Genomic DNA, 23561 nt, shown 5'->3' on the forward strand with positions numbered 1-23561 from the left:
TTCAGTTACTAACTCACCTTTTATTGCTTATTCCATTTGAGAAATGGTGAATAATTTATTATATAACAAAAGTCATCCACATTAGTAAACACCCTCCACACATTTACTGAACAGGGAGGGTAAAGGCAATATTGGACTATTTACAGAGGGTGTATAGTTAGGGTTAGGAATAAGGGTCAGTGCCGCTTTGCTTCCCAATAGAGCAAATTCTTCTGAGAAAAGACCATCAGGCTTATTCAGGCAAGGGACATCTGGAAGGGGAACTGCAGAAAAAGAGCTTCAGTTTGGGAATTTAATGGGAAACAAATGGAGGGTTTGGCCTATGAAATAATGCCAAGGAAAGGAAGAGGTCCGTTTATTGGACAGGTCTGTGGAGATTGCTAAATCTAGAGTGGCGGGGAAAGTCCATTGTGCCTATAGAGAAAGATAAATGTCAGGGATTTGGTTGGGGGTGGGGGACAGGATTAAGACAGACATGGATTGAGAGGCTGCTTTTGGCCCTTTTTTGTTTTAACTCAGTTTCTCAATCTTGTTCTTTGCAAAGCCCATGGATCATAACAAAAACAGCAAGGCAATCTGTCTTCAGAAGGATGAGTTGAATTCATAAAGCGCAATGAACCAAAGATATGCATTCAGAATGACCAAATGGAGGTCACACATACACTGAGATGGGGGCCTCCCTCACTGGACTAGAGCTTCTGATTCTGAGTTGACAAAAACTACTTGTGAAAGAAAATACTTTGGGGTGGGGACCAAGGGAAAAAATATGCAACATTGTCCAGAACATCAGCCAGGTTTACTCCATTCTTTCCAAGAGTGAGGAGAGAGTTGGGGCTGCTAGGAGAGAGGAGGGTTTCCCCTCACCCTCTACCACTCTCTAGTCCAGTTTCCTTGGCATTTCCCTGTAAAACCTCAGATGATTCCGCTGCCGTTTGCTGTTCATCTCATCTCACACAGAAAGATTAATTGCCCCCTTTCCTTCCACCATAATCATGATAGGGGCTCGAACGGGTCTTGGGTCGTGGGATTGAGAAATCCTTTTGAGGGTCCCGATTCTGGAAAAAAAATAATGTTACTATTAAACTCATTACAATGTTGTTATTAAACTGAGGCAGCTAGGTGATACAATGGATAGAGCACCAGGCCTAGAGTCAAGAAGATTTGAGTTCAAATTTGACCTTGGACGTTTACTAGCTGTGTGATCCTGGGCAAGTCATTTAATCTGTTTGCCTCAGTTTCTCTTCTGTAAAATGGAGGTAACAACAGCCCCTTCCTCTCACGGTTGTTTTGAGGATCATAGTTGTGAAGCACTAAGCATAGTGCCTGGCATATGGTAAGTTCTGTTGTAAAGGTTATTTTTTTTTTATAAAACTTATCCCAGATCTTATTAAAAAAACATACATGGAACCCTACTCTGGGGCTCCCTTTTCCCTAGTTTTCCCTTCAATTACAGTCCCTTCCAGGATATCCTGGCTGAAAGAAGAGTCCCATCTGTGCTTTCTAGGCCCAGAGTCCAAATTAGCATAAGAGATGCTCTAATGCTATTGGTGAAGAAAGGAAAGGAAACTAATTTACCTGCAGCTGGAAATGGGTAGAGTATGGAGCATAGAGTGTGCTGCTGCCAGGGTTTTCAGGACCTGAAAGAGAAAAAAAAGAAGAAATCACACATTCCTATACCAAGTTACATAAAGTCTCATCATTTGCTACAGAAGTAAATCAAAGAAGTCCTTTGATCTTGGCATTGCCTCTCCTCCAAGAAAGTGTTCAAAAATACTTTTCCAGAGACTTTAAATATGTCTAGTGGCGGGCAGATAGAGTCCTGGGACCAGACTCAGGAGTTTAAGTCTGGCCCCATACATGTAGCAGCTGTGTGAACCTGGCCAAGTCACTCTACATCTGTTGGCTTCAGTTTTCTCATCAGTAAAGCAGACATAAGAATAGCGCCTACCTCCCCTGGCTGCTGTGAGGATCCAATGAGATAATCATTGTAAAGCACTTGGCATAGTGACTGGCATACAGTGTGTCAGTCCTTCATTGCCAAAGAAGACCATGCCATCAGAGAAATGATAACATGACTTGCACTTGACCGTGTTTTGAGTGGGGAGGGCTGTGCAGGTCACCAGCCTCACTTCTCCTCCAGAGCCATCTGAATCCAGTGACCAGATATTCATCAGGATGACTAGAGATGACTCAGGATGAGGCAGTTGGGGTTAAGTGACTTGCCCAAGGTCACACAGCTAGTGAAGGTCAAGTGTCTGAGGTGAGATTTGAACTCAGGTCCTCCTGACTCCTGCACTGGTGCGCTAACCATTGCATCACCTAGCTGCCCCTGACACATAGTAAGTGCTATATAAATGTTAGCTATTATTATTTTTTCTCCATTGGAGCATTTTATTTGTATGTATTATTGTTATTAATCTTGAGAGTGCCAGAAAGACTCTGTAAGTGAATCCCACTCCTGATTTTACCCATTTTTACCTTTTACTTTCCTAGATTAATAGAGGTATGCATAGAATAATTTTACTTTTACATATGTGTGTATATATACATACACATATATACATACACACATTCATATTTGGGTCTAATGGTGGGCATCTCAGGGGGGAGAGAAGGGAGTAGAGAAAAAGTAAAAGAAAAAATTAAAAGCTAAAAAAAAGAAATTTACGTGATAGCTTCATTGTATATTGAAAAGGCATAGCAAGTTATACATAGTAGAATTGCAGTTATATGTGCAATCACCGTGTTTGTTCTTTCCCAGTAAATAATAATAACAGTTAACACTTATATAGTACCTACTATGTGCCAGGCACTGTGCTAAATGCTTTACAACTGAATTACCTCTTTTTTTGTTGTTGTCGTTTCGGTCATGACCCTCTTGGGGGGATTTTCTTAGCAAAGATACTAGAGTCGTTTGCCATTTCCTTCTCCAACCCGTTTTACAGATGAAGAACTGAGGTAAGCAGGGTTAAGTGACTTGCCCATAGTGACATAGCTGACAAGTGCCTAAGGTCGGATTGTAATTCAGCAAGGAAGTCTTCCTGACTCCACAACCAGTGCTCTATTCACTGTACCACCTAGCTGCCCCTACCTACTGATGAGATTTAAATTCTAGTTCCAGTTACCCACCATGTGACTTTGATTAGTTACTTGAGCTACCTGTGCTTATGTTTACTTATCTGTAAACTGGGACTGATAATAATTGTATTAATACCTCACAGAATTGTTAGGAGGATGAAATAATATTTTGTCCCCTCTGTCACAAATGGGATGAAATAATATGATAGTGTAGATGGTAATAAACTGAAAAATGCTGTACAGCTTTGAAGCTTTAAAAAATTATAAAATATCCAAATACAATAATAATACCTGCTTTCTTTATGTCATAATGTTATGGTAAAGGTTCCATGAGATCATGTGTTATAAAACCTAAAAAGAGTTATTCAAATATGGTGAATAGTAGATGACAGGCAACCATGGTAAAGTGGAAACAATACTGGATTAAGAGTCAAAATATCTGGGGGCTTATCGACTTATTAGCTTTGTGACTTTGGACAAGTCATTTGAATTCTCTGTGCCTCAGTTTCCTTTATCTATAAAATGAGGGAGTTGCACTAGTAATATCCAGACCTTAGCTTAAAAAGGCCAACGTCTCCCACTGCATCTCGGGCCATCTCCTGTCATTCTGATCTGTTTCTTGCCACTGAGCCTAAATGGCTCCAGAGGAGATAATGAGGTTGGTGACTTTGCACAGCCCTGCTTCACTTAGATCCAATTCACTTGCAAGTCATGGCATCACATCTCTGAGGTCATGGTCCTCTTTGAGAACGAAGGACAAACAACAACAATCCTTTCTAGTTCTCAAATTCTACTCATCTTTGCCGACTCCCCGTGTGAGTGAATTTCCATGCATTACCTTGAGAGATTTCCTCTTGCAAGTAGGCTCTGTTCTCCATACCATAGCTCTGCTTTATGAATTGAGGTTTACAAAGGTTGTCTTCCACAGGGTAGTCGCTTGGGTTATGTTGCTTGGTGAAGAGGATAAACTCAGGCAAGATGTACATTAAGAGGAATACCCAACCATTGGCCACCAAGGCAGTGCTAAGAATGGTATCATCCCAAATTGGATCAAGGGGTTTATTTAAGGAAAGCAAAGTAATCCATGCTACCCAGATGCCAATGGAGAATAGCATGGTTATGTAGATGTGTGCACCATGCCGCTTCCAACCAGTAAAGGAGCCACAAAAAGTGAAGACAGACATGATGAAGGTGAAAGCCATCAAAAAGAGGACATAGATCAGCAGCATCACAAAATCTTCATTGAGCCGGGACTTTGGCATTTCAGCAAAGACATTAGTATTGGTCCTGTTCATGGTGATGACAACATACTCAATAGCAATAATGTCCTGAACCAAGCTGAAGCCCAAGGCCAAGCCTAGGATCATCAGTAATGAGAGGGGCTTCTTCCCTCGGACCAGCTTGACCAAGGTGAATGTATGCGCAAGTAAGCAAGAGAAACAGAGACCAAAGAGGATTCCAAAGAGAAAGAAACGAGTGGGACCAGTCCTCTCATTCAGTTTGATGATGAAGGCGAAGGTGAGGCCAAAGAGGCCCAACACACCCAGGAGAAAGACAAACTGGGTAGGAAGGACTTTTCTACGAGTGGAGTCCTGGACCTTGCTAATGAGAACAAGAAGAGATAACATGAGGACTATTGAGGTCACAACTCCAGCTGCTGCAAGTGCCTCTAGAACAATGCCCCAAGGCTTGTCCATGTCACAAAGGTTATAGTATATGGAGTTTAGGCTGGAGCTGCATCCCTTAGGGGAAGAAGTCATGATGACTGAAACAGTAGTCCTAGAAAAAAAGAAAAGGGGTAAACATTAATAGTTATAAGTCACAGAAGATTCAGTTAAATATATCAGGATGGTAGAAAAACCAGAGGCTTTCTCTCTCTGATAATAAGACAGATTTATTAAAGTAAACCTCATATTTTTCTATCTCCATTTAATTAAACTATATATGTGTGTATATACACACACACATATACACATATAAACTATACATCAGATGCTGTCCTAAAATCCTTATTCTTTAATCCATTTGGTCCCAAAGATTAATTCCATGAACCATTATCTCAGCAAACACCTGGTACACCAGGAGAGACACAAGAATTGATTGCTGTCTAAGGGAGTAGCCTGGGGAAAAAAGAAGTAGTCATCCGGCTACCTTTTCAGCTGCTTTTGTTTACCTACAAAAAGGAACCGTGCATAATGAATAGAAGACAGGTATCAGACTAGGGAGAGCTGGGTTCCAGTTCTGTCTTTGACATACGCTGGCTATGTGATCCTGGAAGAGTCATTTAAACTCTTAGTATTCCCAGGCAACTTTTTAAGACTATAAATTACAGAAGTAATTGATGATCCATATTGACAAAGGGAGCAGCACTCAATTAATAAGCATTTATTAAGCACCTCCTATGTGTCAGGCATTATTCTAAGCACTGGGGATTCAAAAAGGACAAAAGACAGTCCCTGCCCTCATGGAGCTTACAATACAATGGGAGAAACAACATGCAAACAAATATATACAAAGGAAATAGGAAATAATTAACAGAGAGAAAGCACTAGAATTAAGAGGGACTAGGGAAGGTTTCCAGTAAAAGATGGAGTTTTAGTTGGGACTTAAAGGAGTATCCTCATTGGGAATGAGGAAATCATAGATTCCCAACCAAAAAAGCAAGGTCTACCCCACACCCTCAACTCTCTGAAAGGTGATAAACCTGGTGCCAATTTTGTCATGCCTTCATGCCCTACACAACCCTTTTAAAAATAATCACTGTGGATTACATCAGAAATTACTAAAATGTTTTGAGCAATGTATTCTCTAAATTTTGGGAAAACAATCTGGTTAGTAACTTTTCTGATATGTTTCATTCAGCAAATATTTTAGATTTTTGTTTTCTTCAGGAAATAATGAAAGAAATAGGTGATTGATTTCCATTCTTCGCAGCGATTCTCAACTTTTTTTTCACCTCTGGGCACTTGCCTAAGCTGCTGACTCCCCATTGTATATTTTAGACATTTGCCATCCTCCCACTCCTTGGGACTGAGGTTTTCTTTGCCTTTACTGAGACATCCCTACATCAGGCCAATAATTCCTATCTGAATTATATCCTACCTGAAGCCCATTCTTATCTCTGCTACCTGTACAGCCAAAGGTTTTTTTCTTTGATTTGTAGGTAGACGCCTACAAAAACCAATAAATGGTGGAAGGGAGTCTCATGCTATATGCAGTTATAAATGGTCCACAGTTGTTAGAGAAGGATCACCATAGATAGGGTCATAGATTTCCTGACTCCAGGCCAGGGGTGGGGAAACTGCATCCCTGAGGCTGCATATGACCCTCTAGTTTCTAGACTGAATCCAAACCTCAGAGAAGAAATTCCCTTAATAAAAGGAATTCTTCTGTAAAACTTGGACTCAGTCAAAAGGCCACACCCAAGGACCTTGAGGCCAAGGCTCCTTACATCTGCTCCAAGGCCAGCACTCTATCCACTACACCATGCTGCTTTTTTCTTACTTCAAGTCTAAATATGCCTTTCTCTAATTACCACCATTGTTCCTGGATCTTCCCTCCACAATCAAGCAAAAAGCACCAACAACAAAATCTAACCCCTCTTCCATGAGACAGACATCTTCCACCATTGGAGACAACAATCATGTCAACCCTCAGTCTCCTCTTCTTCAAGTTAAAACACCCTTAGTCCCTCCAACCTAATCTCATCCTATGAGATCTTAAGACCCTTTACGACCCTGGTCACCCCCTTCTAGACAGTAAATTATTAATGTTTTTCCTAAAAGGTGACACCCAGAACTGAACATGATTTTACAAAAATGTTCTGAACAGGACAGGACTATGTAGTCCTAATAAGCAGGGATTAGCCTTTGAGGATTCTATTCTCTCTTATAGAGCATGTAGTCCACTAAAATACTCAAAACTTTTTCACACACACCTTAACCACACCTCCTAACTCTTATACTGGTGAAGTCTGTTTTTTAACTTATGTATGACTTTACATTTATCCCAATCAAATTTCTTCACAGATTCAGCCCCAAATCTTACCCTGCCAAGACCTTTCTGGATGCTGACTGTCTTCCAGTGTGTTGGGTATCCCTTCAGCTTTGTGTCATCTGCAAACTTGATAAACATTCCTTCTACACTTTTATCCAAGTCTGAGAAAAATCTTAAATAACACAAAACTAATCACAGATTCTTACGGCACTGCACTAGAGACCTACTTCCAAGTCGACAACAAAGCATGAATGTTTTTTAGTTCTGTTTATTCAAACAGTTCTTAACCTAAATGTACTAATGCTTAGCCACGTCCCTCTATTTTCTTCACAAAAAGACCAAGTTAGACTCAAATACTCCACTAAAACCTAGATGAATAGTATTTATAATAATCCCCTTACCTATCTATCAAGTAATACTATCAGAAAAGGAAACAATATCGCTCTGTTAAGATTTGCTGGGTTTTGTAACTAGTTTTCTTGGGTGTTCAGTAACCATTATTTTAACAAAATCATCTAGATTTTTGCCAGGAATTCAAGGCTCCACTCCCTTCTATTTTCTAAAAATTGGTATCCTAAGATCATAGATTTATAGCTGAAAAGGACTCTATAGGTCATCTAGTGCAAATATCTCATTTTAAAGATGAAGATATTAAGATCTACAGAGGCAAATTTGAACACAGGTCCTGTGACTATAAATTCATTGTTTTTTCCATTGTACCACACTTTTCTTTAATCCAATGACACCTCCTTGATCATTCAAAGATCTCTAATAGCAATGGTTCAGCAATCACATCTGTCAGACATTATGGGTCTGGTGACTTGAATTCATTAAGAGCAGCTAGGAACTCTCTTACTCTGTACATATTTACTACCAGCTCCCTATCATAGGCCTTTTTTTTTTTTTTTTTTTGCTCTGTCCTTTCTAGTCCAAAGATCTTTATTTTTTTGGAGGCAATCAGGGTTAAGTTACTTGCCCAGGGTCATACAACTAGTAAGTGTTCTGAGGTCAGATCTGAACTCAGGTCCTCTTGACTCCAAAGCTGATGCTCCATCCTTTGTGCCCTCCCATTCTCTTTCTCAGAAAAAATAAAAACAAATAATCAAGAGAGGAAGTAGCAATATTCATCAAGGGATAATCAAGAAAGAGTACATTGACCCAATTGCACAAGCCTTATTTTCCTCATCTGACTCAAACCATAAGAGTCAGAGTTCTGCTTTTTTTTAAATATATCCCACAAGAAATTACTTTCATTCCTTTTTAGTTTCCCACTGTCCATGATGCCAAAATTCTAGCAGATTAAGGACAACAGCAAATGATTAGATTAGGAAAGGGTTGGGAGAGGGGTGCAGTTGTTCTGGAAAGGATGAGTAATATAATGGTTCATTATGAACCTATCATAGATATTACTTCAAAGCTCCATGGGCAACTTAAAACAAAATTTAATTCAACAAACATTTATTAAACCTCCACTAAGTGCAAGGCCACATACTATAAAGCAGCTAGAATTCATTTCAGGTCTAATAACTTCTCTACCAAGTACCATGAGTTACTATCACTTAGCTAGCTACTTGTAACTTATTCTTCTGGCATGTTTTTATTAAAGCCTCTATGGTTTTTGTTAGTATTATTTTAATTTTAAATAACAGAATCCTGTTTCTAATTCTTACCTACACAATGCACAATACATCATCACATGAATGAACTTTCAGACTTCTTTTTGTTTTTCCTGTTCACTGTTGCAAGTAAGTAATTGTGGTGAGGAGGAAGTTGTGGTATACACCAATAGCACTTATAGTAATGTGATTCTGAAATCACATTTCTGATCATCAATGGATATGACATTTTTCCAGGAGCAAATTTTTGGCCTAGGAAAAACATTCTCCAGTTCCTTAGTCTCCAAGTTTCTTACTTTGGAATAGTTAGAGGGGATGCTTGTTCAGGTATGAGTTGGACTAGATGACGTCAAACATCCCTACCTCTCCTAAGATTCTGTGATTTCTATCGTAAACAATCCCTCCCTTATACTACCAGCATACCAACCCCATGCCCTCAACCAGGAAGTACTACGCCAAGCAGAATAAGGTGGGGGGAGAGAGAAGTAGCAGGCAGATAGGAAAGGATTATTGTGGCTAAAGAAAAGCATTCAGGATTTATACCTAATGTTAAAGGAACCAGAGTGGGAAAGGGATCAGGGAAAGAAGAATTTATAGGTAGAAAAGAATACCAAGCAGGCAGGCCACAGACATTTATTAAGCATTTACTGTGTTCCAGGTACTGGGCTAAGTATTGCAGATACAGCACAAAGAAAAACAGCCCCTGACCTCAAAGAGTTTATAATCTAAAGGAAGCTCCATTGGTGAAATAGCTGCCATGGTGAAGCAACGGGAGAGATCCCAGACAAAACCGAGTCCTGGACCAAATGGACGTTTAATTAATTTAATTAAGAGGCATCAAGGAAGAAAGCCAAACATGGAATCAAATATGAATCTTGTCCTTCAATGATACCAGGAGTTAAGTAGATTGTTCAGGGTCCAGGGAGTGAGGGATTTCCCTCTATTGAAATGCTTTTCCACTGAGGTAAGGCTGTTGTTTTTTTCTAGCAAACAGGAATTTGAAAGATGTCAAACTAAGGTAGTACCATAAGTCTGAAGGGATATACAGGTCCTTGGGAAATTGGGGTTCACCAAAGAGGGAAAGAAAAGTGTTTGTACTCTTTATGGACTCAGGTACAAGGCCTTTCTTTTTTCCATTGCCAGGAAAGCCTGTCCTATATTCAGTGTCTTGCTATCTTGGGTGCTTGCCCAGAAGTTAAGGCCTCTTTTCTTTTATCGTGAAGTCATAGACATTATAGGTGAATTCTAATTCCCAAGAAAAACCCTGAATTGGGGTAGGATTAGCTAAATTCTGATGTTGGAGGAAGGAGGGAAAAGGATGATAAACTCTCAAGATTACATGAACTCCAATCTGTGTAAACCTGGAGCTTTAGATTTGGGCCACAAGTAAGAGAGAGGAAAAGAGAAAGATGATAGATAAATAGATATTAAATATGTTTATGTAATATATTTACATATAACTATATACATACAAGTATGTATATACACATGATGCAAATGTATATGTGTATATATATCTGACACACACGCATCTATATGTACATGTATGTGTGTGCATAATATGTAAATATATTGTATTATATGTTTACATATTAATATATACATAACATAGGTGTGTATATAATACACATGCATGCATGCAAATGTATATGTGTATATATACCTGATGTGTACACACGTCTAAAAGTACACATGTCTATATGTGCATGTGTGTGTGTTTTTACATATTTATAGGTAACCTAAATTCCTTCCTAAATTCTAATCCCCAGTCACAAAATGTCTGCTTTACATTTCAAAATCAATGGCCCACAAGCATTTCAAATTCAGTATGTGCAAAGTGGAATTTAATTTCTTCCTCTCTATACATGCCCCTCATCCACATATCTCTATTTCTGGTAAGAACACTACCACCTTCCCATTCTCCTTTGTAACCCTAGAGTCACCTCAGAGTCTTCCTTGTTTCTAATGTCCTATCCATGGCCACTTAGTTGCCAGGTCTCTTTGTTCTATGCCCACAACTCTCACACATGATCTGATCTCTATACATGGCTCATGCCTTAGTTTAGACACTCCAGATCCCTTTTTTGAATTATCATAAGGTTTCTCTGCTTCCTGATCCAATCCATCCTCTCCCATGTGACAAAATAATTTTCCTAACTGTTCAAAGATCCTTCTTTAGTGGCTTCACATTTTTTTTTATAAACACCAACTCCTTAATGTAGTATTTAAAATCCATTATGATCCAGATTCTACTTAGGTTTCCACGCATATTTCATCCTCTTCCACCTTCCACAAACTATGTGGCTCTTCTCTAAACTCTATGCTGCTCCCTCCCTCCTCTCTGTTCATTCTCTGCCTCTCATGCCTGGCATGTACTCTCTTTACATCCCCTCTCAGAATCCTTCACCTTCATTCAAGGTTCAGGTTGGTGGCTACTACCTTTGAGAAGACTCTCCTGATCCTCCTTAAATAGCATTGTTACTATATTCATTGTTTATATATTTACAATTACACATTATTAATATATAATTCATATATACATTTACACATTATTGTTACACATTTACTGTTTATTTGCTACACACTTAAGAATGAGGGCACAGAACATTTTGTCTTTATATCTCCAGTGTTTAGCATAATGCCTTGCACAATAAATATCTGTTGAACACTAATTGTGAAACCCCTGTCTTCTGACTCCAAACCCAGGGTCCTTTCCACAACTAAAGGAGAAAAAGGAGTCTGAGGTCAGAGTATCTCCTAGGCATCTTCTGCTGTCCATGGTAGGCAGAACAATCTGGGGATAGTAATAACTCACATTCATATAACACTTTAAGGCTTAGAAAGCACTTTATGCACAGGTATTGGGAAAACTAATCATTATTAGACCTGTTTTGTAATGTAGAAAAGGAAAGTAAGATTGTGAAAATATGTGATTTGCCCATGATCACAAAGCTGGTAAGTACCTGAAGTGGATTCAAACCCAGTTCTCTTGCCTTCAGGTCGAGTACACCATAAGCTACACCCTATGACCTCTACATCCTTTTACCACTCTACACCATATCTTCCTGCACCTATATACCATTCATATTACCTCCACTCCATATACATGCTTTCTCTCTCTCTCTCTCTCTCTCTCTCTCTCTCTCTCTCTCTCTCTCTCTCTCTCTCTCTCCCTCTCTCTCTCTCTTTCTCTCTCTTTCTCTCTCTCTTTCTCTCTCTCTTTCTCTCTCTCTCTTTTTCTCTCTCTCTCTTTCTCTCTGTCTGTCTGTCTCTCTCTCTCTCTTTCTCTATGTCTCTCTCTTTCTCTCTCTGTCACTTTCTCTCTCTATTTCTCTCTCTCTCTCTCTCTCTCTTTTTCTCTCTCTCTTTCTCTTTTTCTCTCTCTCTCTTTCTCTATCTCTCTTTCTCTCTCACACGCGTGCACACACACGCACACACACACACGCACACAAGTGTCTAATCGGCTAGAACTCATTGACCCTATGTCTCTAAAACAACTCTGTCATACACAATGGTCAAAAAATAGAACAACAGATCCTGACTTTGCTCTGATGTGTCATCTCAAGAGAATGAGAAATAGAAGGAAGGAGGATATAAATGAAGGAAACAGATGTGAAATACAGATAGTACTAGAGATATAATCTCCTTTAATGAACATACCTGGTATAGGAGCCCCTCTTGCTGTTACCACAGAAGGGGATGAGGAGACAGAATTCCTTCTATTCAGTGTCGTAGGCAAATGGAGCAGGAATTCTGTGTCATTAATTTGTTTATTTACTCACTCAGTCAACAAACATTTTCTGAGAGACTACACATTAAGAAAAACATATTATAAATTTCCTCTGTCTGATAGCCCATAGAAGACTTCTCCCTGAAAAAAATCTCTGCTTTTTTCAAATTTGGGTTTTTCATGAACTTAATAATCTGCCCATATACTCCCTCTCAGTGTCTGTAAGAGAATTTAGGGATGGACAGTGGGAGGTCGACAGGTCCAGTAACCAAGTCCAGTTTAGGGTGCAGGTAGGAAGACCAAACCCAGTCTGGTGGGATCACATTCCATGTCAGGTTAAAATTCCATTTCAGTTCTCAACACTCTACTTCTCTTTCTCTTTGAACAATCCTAAGAGTGGTTGGTGTCTGGCAGGAAGAATGTCTCCCTCCTCTTTTCATTCCTATTAAGATAGTTGGTTTGTTGACAGGTATTATTAACTGTTACTAGGTAAACAAGGGGAACTAAACTTTGCAGACCTCAAACTGATGGAGACTAAATAGGGTTTTGTCCAATGGACCTAATTCTGATGTGAATAGCAGAGATTTTCCTAGAAGAGGACTTTACAGGGCATCTTCCTCCCCTAATGTCTTTGCCTTTCGTCTCTTGCCCTTCCTTCCCTACCTGAAACTAGTGTCTCAACAATTGGTCAGGAGGACAGCAGAGGAGAGATTGGTCCTTGAGATGAATGGGACATAGGTCCCTGCCACCACTGAGCAAGGAAAAAAGAATAAATACTTCCTTTTCTCTAGAAGGTAAGGGAATAACAGCTTATTTTCAGTTCTGATGGGCCCTTCTCCATTGTGGAGGGAGAAAAAAGGACCCTTAATTGTCTCTGAGGCACTGTTTGAAGGAACAACAATAATCATAAAAGCATTCCTGTTTCCAACTATTTTTCATTTCCGACAGATGGCAAAATCCCTCTTTCAAAAAAATGTTAATTTATATTAGTCGAGGGCTCATGTATTAAAATTGCATCATCGTAGGATCTCAAACTGAAAGCATCTTAGAGTCTCATTTTATAGATGAGGAGAATGAGGCCCAGAGAGGTTAAGTGATCACACAGCTAATTCATAGCATAGCACACAGATGGAATTCCAACCTGTTTCTTCTGGCTCCAAATTCGGGGCCTTTTCTATTACCAGAGGCTAAATGTAGAGTCTTAAATATTTACATATTTTTGAGAGAAAAATCAGGCTTTTAGTAGTCCAGAGTGCCTGCTTAGCTTTAGCATACAAATGTAAATTAAGAATCATTGAAGAAGACCCCTGTGACAAGAAACAGTATTGGACCTTGGATCAGGAAACCTGAGCTGAAATACCACTTTTGATCTGCCACCAGGACTAGCCACTCTGATCTTCCCTAAACCAGTCTTCTCATCTTTGAAATTAGGATAAGAGGACCCATCCTACATACCTCATAAGGTTGTTAACAGGAAAATACTTTGGAAACGTTAAAGTGCCATAGAAATGTAAAATATTATTATGGCTCTCAGATGGGCTTGATGGATACAGAATTGTAAAATGCTAAAAAAACAAAAAACAAAAAAACAAACCAGGATAAACTAGGAGGTCTGGTATGAGAGAGAGAGAGAGAGAGAGAGAGAGAGAGAGAGAGAGAGAGAGAGGTCTCTTTGAAGGGACAAAGTTCAAAACACCAGACGCTTACTCTACATAAGAGATACATCTACTGGTTATGTGTCATCTTGAGATGAGGCCAATGAAATGACACTTGGTCTAAGTTCAGTTACACCTCTGATGACCTGATCACTATCCCAGATAATCAACCCATTCTTCCCGCTGTTTGGCATTTAGAGACAGATTTTAGAAACTCATTGAATATAAGTTCCTTGAGAGCAGGAATTATTTTTTTCTTTTTTGATTTTGCAACCTGAGCACCCACCATTGTGCCTTAATGAGGAACACTTAATAAATGGCACTTAATAAAGGTACTTAATAAATGATCGTTTTTTTTTTAAGAGAAAAAGTTGGCACTGGACTTGACCATCATAGACTATAAGAGGATAGGAGTTCTACTCAACTGGACCTTCTTCCATCTTGTTTTTAGTAATATAAGAGAGCTTCCAACTAAGCCTGAGACATTTTGCTTGCTGCTAAGTTTTCTTCTGTGCTAGAACTGCTATGACTCCTATTTGGTGGAGAGAATGTAACGCTGAAACCAAACATGAGACGTTGAACTCACCCAAATGAAAATAGTCTCCACAGTCTCTAAGAGGCAGGCAAGCTGGAAATCAGGGTACACTTCTCCTCTGGGGAAACCATGGCCTCCCTCTCTTGGTTTGAATACCTAGTATGCCTCCCCCTTACACAATTTGATAGCATCAGATCAGCATTCTTCACTCCAACTGGGAGTCATATCTCCTTTGCAAATGTTGCTACTGCCCCAGGCTCCGTTGGGAGTCAGATTATGGCTACCTCCATCCTCTGTAATCACTGCGATTGAACCCCCATCTCTTTATTACTCTCCATTCTCTCATCTCCATTTAGCTTGGCCATATTCTCCTCCTTCCATTAGACTTCTGAAACTCTGTTCAATCATTAACAAATCCCCCTTCTTTCTTCCTCTCACACTTTTTCCATCTTCTATTCACAGAAGCCTTGCTTCCTCCAGAAAGCATTAAATCCATTGGGAACTTTTAGTCCTTGGTGCCACTAAGCCGGGAGGAGAAGTAGGTATATTCCATTATTTATTGTTGCTTTTAGACCTACCTCTACTCTCATCAATCAGCAACTTCTCCTCTTTTGAACCCATACTCTAGTTGTGGTAATTTGTCAACATGCAGGTCTCTCCCCCTCCTTTCTCAAGAATTTCAATACCTGGCTCAGTCTTCCTTTCCACAGCATCCCCTTCCCTCATACTTAGAGATCTCAGTCTACATATGGATTAATACACCCTCTAACACGATTCATCACAGAACATGAAAATTGGTAGTGATCTCAGAGTGTTCATAGTCCTATCCACATCTGAACAAGCAAACCCTCGACAATATGCCCAATAATCAGTTGTGCAGAGCTCCAGCAACAGGGAATCCATATCTACAGAAGCAGCCCATTCTGTCTGAACAACTCTGATCATTAGTATGTTTTTCCTTATCTAAATTTCAACCTAAATTTACTTCTCTGTATTTCTACCCATACCTCCTTTTTCTGTCTTCTATAGCCAAGCATAAAAATGTCTAATCCCTCTAACTCATGACAGCCATCCCCGCTAAGTCTTCTCTTTTCCAAGCTTAAACATCCCCAGTTTCTGCAACTGATCCTCTGACAACAGTCTCCAGTCCTCTCACCATCCTGATAGCCCTCCCCTGGACATGCTCCAGTCTGTCAATGTCCTTTATATGACGGTGCTCAGAACTAGATTTGATAATCTATTTGAAGTCTGAACAAAGCTCCTCAGTTTCTATGACCCATATTTTCACTCCACTTCAGCCATCTTTAGAGATAGTCATGCTTTATATCCTCCCACCATTCATAGCTATGCTCCATAATCCCAAACTTCAAGTTTTCTGCCTATATCACAACCTTCTGTCCTTCCATCTTTCTTTCTACCTCAACTCTAAGACTTGTTCTTCATTCTTTCCTATCTGCTTTCTCAGTCCTCTGTTCTGGCCTTCCTTTCTCCCTTTTATGCTCTTAAACTCCATCCAAAAAGTCTTACTGCAGTTTTGAGCTGGCAAGCCTAAAAAGTTTCTATGGAAATTTTGATCATATTTGACATTCCAACAGTACACTAACTCTACCCCTGAATCTGTTCCTCCCTTGTCCTGGCTGCTCGTGCCTGGCCTATCCTTTGAAACTGATTTACCTCCACTTAGGGTTTACCCCTGCTTCACGCTCATTTACCTTTTTCACTAGTGCTACTATGTTTCAAAAATAATTTTCCTAAAGTATAGATCTGACCATATCACTCCTCTGCTTAAAAATTGTTAGATTATTCCCTATTGTCTCTCAGATAAAATAGAAATTCCTCAGTCTAGCATTTAAAGCTCTCCACACTTCAGCAGCTGTCTATGTTTCACATTTATTTCGTCTCACTCCCCGTCATGCCACGCTGACTTGCTAGAAATTCTTTCCACTCAGTATTCCACCTCTAGCCACATTGCCTCCCACAGACCTGGAATACACCTCATTCTCACCCCAACCTCTTAAAAAACCTTCCTTTTCTTCCAGGCTCAATTTAGTTGCTCCTACATAAAGCCTTTTCTGACCTATACACATTATGGTATTCCCCCCCAAGGGAATGTGTAATCTTCGAGAGTAAGGTCTGTTGGGTTTTATGTTTCTGTTGGTTTGGAGGGGAGGAAGGGGGAGTTCGTTTGTTGTCATATCCTCAGCACCTAGCACAGTAGGTTACATACACACACTAAATACTTAACCAATAATTATTTAATTGAATTGTGAGGAAGAGGAGCAGTAACAAATAAAAAGAAAAAGAAATATAAAGAAAATTGGTTTGTATGTATGGGGAAGGAGGGAGGTAACAACATGTCAGTACTGAGTCTAAAAATTATTTTAATATTTAACCAACATATAATGTTGATACAATATGTACTAATGTCTGCCACCATCATAGATTAGCATATGACTCCTCACCTGTACTTTTTATAGTAAATTCTTTTTTTAAAATTTCATTTTTATTCTAAATGATAATCACCAAATAGAACGAGCGTTTCCATTTACAAAGTGGCACAGAGAAAGAAAATTGTACATAAAATCATAATTAGCTCTTAAATATGACTTATTTTTCCTCTTAAGTATATAATAGTTTTAACATGCAATTTTCAAAGCTATTTGTTTCTTTTTTGTTTCTTTTTCCTTCTAGCTTTCTTTCTATTCTCTTCTGTGCATTTAAAATACTTCAAAATGATTCTCTTTCCTTTCTTTTTCTTTTTTCTCTTATTTGGCAACCTAATTCTGGCCCCCATTTCCCTTTTGCTTGTCACCACCTTCACTGACAAGAAAAAAGGAAAACAAAAAGTTGTGACAAATATGCACACTCAAAAAGGACAATTCTCAAACTGACCATGTCTGAAAATGGGTTGTCTTATTCTACATTTTGAATTCATCACCTCACTGTTTTCCCACAACCCCTCCAACATTGTAATATTCTGTCCTTTCATTATCTTTGCCAATCTGAGGAGCGTAAGGTAGAATCTCAAAGTTGTCTGAATGTGCATTTATCAAATAATTAGTGACTTAGAACATTTTTTCATATACTTATTAATATCGTTGGAATCCTAATAAAGCTGCCCCCAGCCCCAATATTCTAACTTCCTTATGGTCCTCACTGAATAGCAAATGTCTTGATTTAACCACATAATGTAGCTTTGACCACCATAGGCCCCCCAGCTCAACATAACCACTTCCCTTACCTAGCCACCCCCTGTCCAGGACTCAGTATCCTAATTTCCTCATATATGCCCTCATTGCTCACTAGAATAACAGGTGTGTCCATGAACTCATATTTCTCACAGAAACCTCAGGCATGTCCATGCGATGGGATCCCAACCACAACCTCTTAATAGCCACTGCGCCAAGACCCATTCCTCATATTTCCCACAGAAACAGCAGGTATATCCATGCACTCAACCACAACCACATCCATCTAGTCTTGCACAGGACCACAATTCTCAGCCAATCAGAAAGTGGCACCAGCTTGAGTAGGATGTGGACTCCAAAACAATAGAAAGGACTTTCCCAAGTAAGTACCTGCTCAGCAATAGCAAAAGCTGTCCTTTAGATGAACTTGTGACATAGAGAAGCTTATTATAATATTATTATCATATATACATACCCTCCTAAATAGGTTTCTTGTATGCATTGTGGGTAATCACACGTGAAGTTTCATTGAGGCTAGGACCCCTCCCCATTATCTAATCCCTTAACAAACCCCTCCTATCTTTTTAATATAAATAATTTTTGTTACGTAATTTCATCTTTACCCTATAAAAATCTATCTTGCTTTCCCTAAAGTTTCTGGTTCCTCTTGGAATTTAGCCCATTTCATGAGAGGCATCATTCTCAATATACTTAGATTAGACATGGTCTGGCTGTGAGATAGTACCACCACAGCACACCATGATATCAAAACAGTTTTTGGTGTCCCTGGGTAGGCAGAGACTCTGACTGTGACCCCCGCCCCCCTCCATGTGGTGCAGAGTCTCTGATTTGAACCTCCTCAAATACAAAAGTAAGACTTGAATTAGAGGTGGTTTGACTCTGAATTCTTTGAGACACATACATCCTGAAACATACCATGAAACCACAACAATATCATGCATTTTTTCCTTTGAGAAATAACCTTTGACCATTTATCTATTGAAGAATGGTTTTTGTTCTATGTTACTATGCTTATTTTCTATATTTCTTTTTTTTCCTTATTGTTATAGCTAGTATTTCTAACCTTACAGCGAGTAATAGTGATGATAATGGTCATTCTACCTTTAACCTTGATCTTATTGGAAAGGATCCTAACTTTTCTCTATTAGATGGTTGTTGGTATTAGATAGATGCTGTCTACCATATTATGAAAAGTCTATTTATTCCTATGTTTTAGTGTTGTTATCATTTTTAATATGTGTTAAATTGTGCTTTTGTAGCATTGAAATAATCATGTGACTCATTATTTTTTGTTGTTAATACGATCTATTACATTTATGATTTTTTTATGTCAAACCACCCTTATAGTCCTCAGATAAATCCAAGTTGATCACTGTGTATAACTGTATTAATATGTTGTTATAGCCTCATTGTTAAGGACAACTAATGAAAAATGCCTGAATAACGTAACAGGGTTGAGTTTCCTTATATATCACTTCTGAGAAAACGATCTAGTAAAAGCTACCAACAGATCAAATATCTCTCCCAGACAATTGCCAGCCTCATCAAACAAGCTAATATGGATTTTATTATTCAGAAGGGTAAAAAGTAAGGCATGGAAAGCCTTAGGATAGAAATCGGTGATGAAATCCTTCTAACTAATTCATGCTCAACACTAGACATTCACTTTCATCTCATTTTATAGGCCTGGAATTACCATCGTGCCCTTAGTTAATGAAATGATTGGCAAAGAAAATCATTAGTTGCAATTAACGATGAAAAGATAAGAATATGCAATGCAGAGTTGAATACAGAATAAAAAGCTATTAAATGATCAATGATTATTTTTCTACTAACTTTTAATAATTGTGCTTCTAAATTTGATATACTGTATTGAGATCAAGCCATGAAAATGAAGAAGAGTGATAAAGGGAAGGAAATAAGTATTTATTAAGCAGTTACACTGTGCTAAGCACTTTACAAATATTATTTCATTTAATCTGCACAGCCACTCTGGGAGGTAGGTGCTCTTCTTATTAACCCCATTTTACAATTAAGAGGTTAAGTAATTACCCAGGAACACAGAGATTTGAACTCAGGATTTCCTGATTCCAGGCCCAGTGTTTTGTGTACTGTGTCACCTCGCTACCTCTGGAAAGAAAACAATTAGCTAGCATTTATATAGCATTTTAAAGTTTGTGAAGTGTTTTACAAATACAATCTCCTTTTATCTTTACAACTCCTCGGGAGGTAGGTGCTATTATTGTTCCCATTTTACAGGTGAGGAAACTGAGGCAGAGAACAGTTAAGTAATTTGCCCAAGATCATATAGGTGGTTAGTATCTGGAGCAGGATTTGAATTTCCATTTTTCAAACTCAAGCCCCACTTCTCTGTTCAATGTACCACCTAGCTCAAAGAGGACTAGACCAAATCAGAAAGATGTAGGCTTGAATCTGACTGCAATACTTATAGTCTGTGTGACAGCCGTTTCTCTGGGCCTCAGTTTCTTCATATGTAAAATAAGTGAGGTTGGACTAGATGAACTCATATCCCATATTCCTATGAGCAAGTAACCTCCAGAAACTTGTGGAGATAAGATCATTTCTAGGGCCGTTCTTGCACTACCCATCATTCCCTCAGTCCCCTTCCTATACACTGTGGCTATTCCATAAATACTTTGTAAAGCATCATTGTATGTAGTGCTAGCACATCCTATAGCTACCTTCTCCTAGCCCTGTGATACCACCTTTCTTCTGTACATATGAATTCAGAGGTGACCATCTACCAAGCCAAGATTCCAGAATAAGAACTCAAAGTGATTCCAATTTTCCTTCACACCCAGAAGTCAGAAGCAACGGCCCTTCTGGCATTCTCAATCTAGGATTTCTCAATCTGAGGAACAAATAGGCCAGTGAGCATTCTGTGGAAAGTAGAGGGTAAGAAGTAGATTCCTACAGCTGTGTCTCTTCTCAAAGACAAGCCACTACCAGAAGAAATCACCAAGCAAATTCTACATCGATAGGGCTAAGTCTCAAGCTATGCCCCGGATTGCCAGGAAATTCACATTTTATGAGTTGCTAAGTAAGATGATACAATCCAAGATAAATATGAAATAAAGTGTTGAAAACATGCTAATGCATGTTTATGAGTCTTTTTTTCCTTCCAGCAATTATTTTACGGCTGAGGAAATAAATAGACCTCCTATATCTGAAATCTACTACTTTATTCATTGAGTAACTTTTCTAGAAGGGAAGCTTTTAATCCTTTTGAAAGTAGACTATAGACATGAGCCATATCTAAATTTTGTTAAAAGAGATTTTCCCAGAAGCTACACTCTAGGGTGGAAATATAATGAGTGATAGATTAGGAGGAAAAAAGTCTGACTTCCCTCTCTTTGGGGGCCATGCTTCCTCCAGGATAAAATCCAGTGTGCATGTGTATGTGTGTGTGTGTGTGTATGTGTGTGTGTGTGTGTGTGTGTGTGTGTGTGTGTGAATCTAGATCTGGAGCCCTTTTCATCTTGGGAGTCTGCACTTTGGGCCACAGATGACAATAGAATTATCATATTTGAATATTATAGTTGAAAGTGTCCATATAGGTCATCCACTCTAAAGGTGTAAAACTCTTATGGAAAGGGATCCCTGCAGTACACATAGTGACTTGGAAAACCACAAATTAACATTATCTATGTTACGCCGTATTTTTTATTTATTTTGTTAAACATTTCTTAAACACATTTTAATCTGGTTTGGCCTCAATTTGACTTCCCACACTTTGATCTAATCCAGTCTTCTATATTCTACATAAGAAAATCTAAGCCTAGTGAGCACAAGTGAATTTCCCAAAATTACAGAGATAACTGAGGCTCACTCAGTGGAGAGAGTGCTGGGCCTGGAGTCAGGAAGACCCAAGTTCATATCCAGCCTCAGACACTCACTGGCTGTGTGACCCAGGTTGCCTTAATCCACTGGAGAAGAAAATGACAAACTACTTCATTGTCTTTGCCAAAAATACTTCATGGACAGTATGCTCTACAGGGTCATGAAGAGTCAGGCGAGACTGAACAAAAACAGAGAAAATGATTTAGCAGAGAAACTAGAACCTAGTTTCTTAACTCACAGGCCAGGGCTTTGAACCACACTGAACTATAGTTTGCAGTACTCTTCCTTGGTCAGGGCCCCTGTTTAGGTGCTGAGGAACTCTGTGGGTTTACACGCCCTTGGGAGGGTCTCTTTTATGTACCCAAGGTATCACCTTGTGTCCCTTGCCTCTCTACCACAGAAGACTACAGCCAACACACACCTGGAGGGTGGGGCTCTCCTAGTTTCGGCAAGCTAATTCTCTACTGAGTAGAATCTATTCCGTCTCCTTCTCATGGGCCTCAATCCCTTAAGCATCCCTTGAAAGAGAATTTGGAGTGATGAGAATATTCCCCTCAACAAATTACTACTCACTCTTTTATATACACATACATATATATATATAACACTTTGAAGCTTTCAAAAGTCCCACCACAGAAGTTGGCTTATTCCAATCATCTACAGAGAAAGATAGCCTCGTCAAAACACAGAACTAGAAAGCTAAACCTATATAGGTCACCTAGTCCATTCCTTTGACATGAAACAGAGCCCCTCTAACATGAACTTTTCCTTTGAGATGCTTACACCTTGACTTTAATTAGTTAGTAATTAAATTAGTTAGTAACTAGTCAAAGCATTTCCAGCCATTAGCGGATGATCAGTTCATTGTAATCACGGTTTAGATAGTAATAAGTCCAGCTTGGAACATGGACTAAAATAACGTGTTATCTACAGTTAAATTTGTTTGCTCCTTTCTCCCTAACCCCAGGCTGATTGTGATCTCTAAGCAAAGATTTCCTCTCTTCTGCCAGCCAATGGAATCAGAAGCGAGAGAAGAGGAGTCAATAGTACAATAGTCCACTTTTATATCAGGGCATTTATATTAGCAGAATTAAATACCCTCTGAGATCTAGCTCTCAAACTACAGATAATCAGGATGAAAACTGGAAATCAAGGCCTTACTTTTTCTAGAATGGAAGATATTGCCTCTTCACCTTGAGCAGAGTGAAGATTATAGCTTACTGGAGAACTTATTGGGAAAAGAAGAAAGAAAAAAGCTAAGTGTGAAGAAAGCAGTGGCACCAGGGACCAGCCATCACTATTCTACCCCTGGATCCCCACCACAAACTGACCACTTCCCAGGAAGCTAAGAGCTTGAAACCTCTAAAAGAAAGTGGCAACAACAAAAAATGACCTTGTCTGCTTCCCTCTACCTTGACCAAAGTTAAGCTGTTGGGGGATAGGTTTCTTCCCACCTTTTCTCTATGCTCACAACTGCGTAGGCTGAGTCTGAGCAGTACCCTCGCTATTTCTTAGTCTTGAAAGTCCAGCCCAAAAAGTATGTAAGATGAAATCAATCAAAGAAATTCTTTTCTTGAGAGCTTTTTCAGGCAGTCAGACATATCACATTACAGGCATTTCTCCCCGTTTTCTGCAGCCCCTCCCACGCTCCCCTCTTCCCCCGTCTTAGCATCCTGATACTGTATCTCAAGCCCCAAGCTATTTAACTCAGAAGCTACAGGGTGGCATTGGCCCCGCCGAAGCCTGACTTACCCTTGGCTCTGGGAAGTAGCTTGAAGTTTGAGGGCACTGAACGTGACCGCTCCTTCCAGAAACGTTTGTCTCTATCCTTGTGCTCTGGGGCAGCAATCCCGCAGTTGACCCCAGCAACAGTTATAAATG

At 39.3% G+C, this 23561-nt stretch overlaps 1 protein-coding gene across 1 annotated transcript; it reads right to left on the bottom strand.

Moving 5' to 3' along the window:
• GPRC5A (G protein-coupled receptor class C group 5 member A) lies at positions 1–23561 on the bottom strand. Its single transcript, XM_072653897.1, has 4 exons — positions 23433–23561; positions 3917–4857; positions 1576–1637; positions 1–1055 (listed from the first exon to the last, which is right to left on the bottom strand). The coding sequence occupies exons 2-4, from the start codon at positions 4836–4838 to the stop codon at positions 963–965; spliced, it is 1077 nt and encodes a 358-aa protein (XP_072509998.1). The 5' UTR covers positions 4839–4857; positions 23433–23561; the 3' UTR covers positions 1–962.

Source organism: Notamacropus eugenii, chromosome 3 (assembly GCF_028372415.1).
Source record: "Notamacropus eugenii isolate mMacEug1 chromosome 3, mMacEug1.pri_v2, whole genome shotgun sequence".
NCBI classification, from domain to species: domain Eukaryota; kingdom Metazoa; phylum Chordata; class Mammalia; order Diprotodontia; family Macropodidae; genus Notamacropus; species Notamacropus eugenii.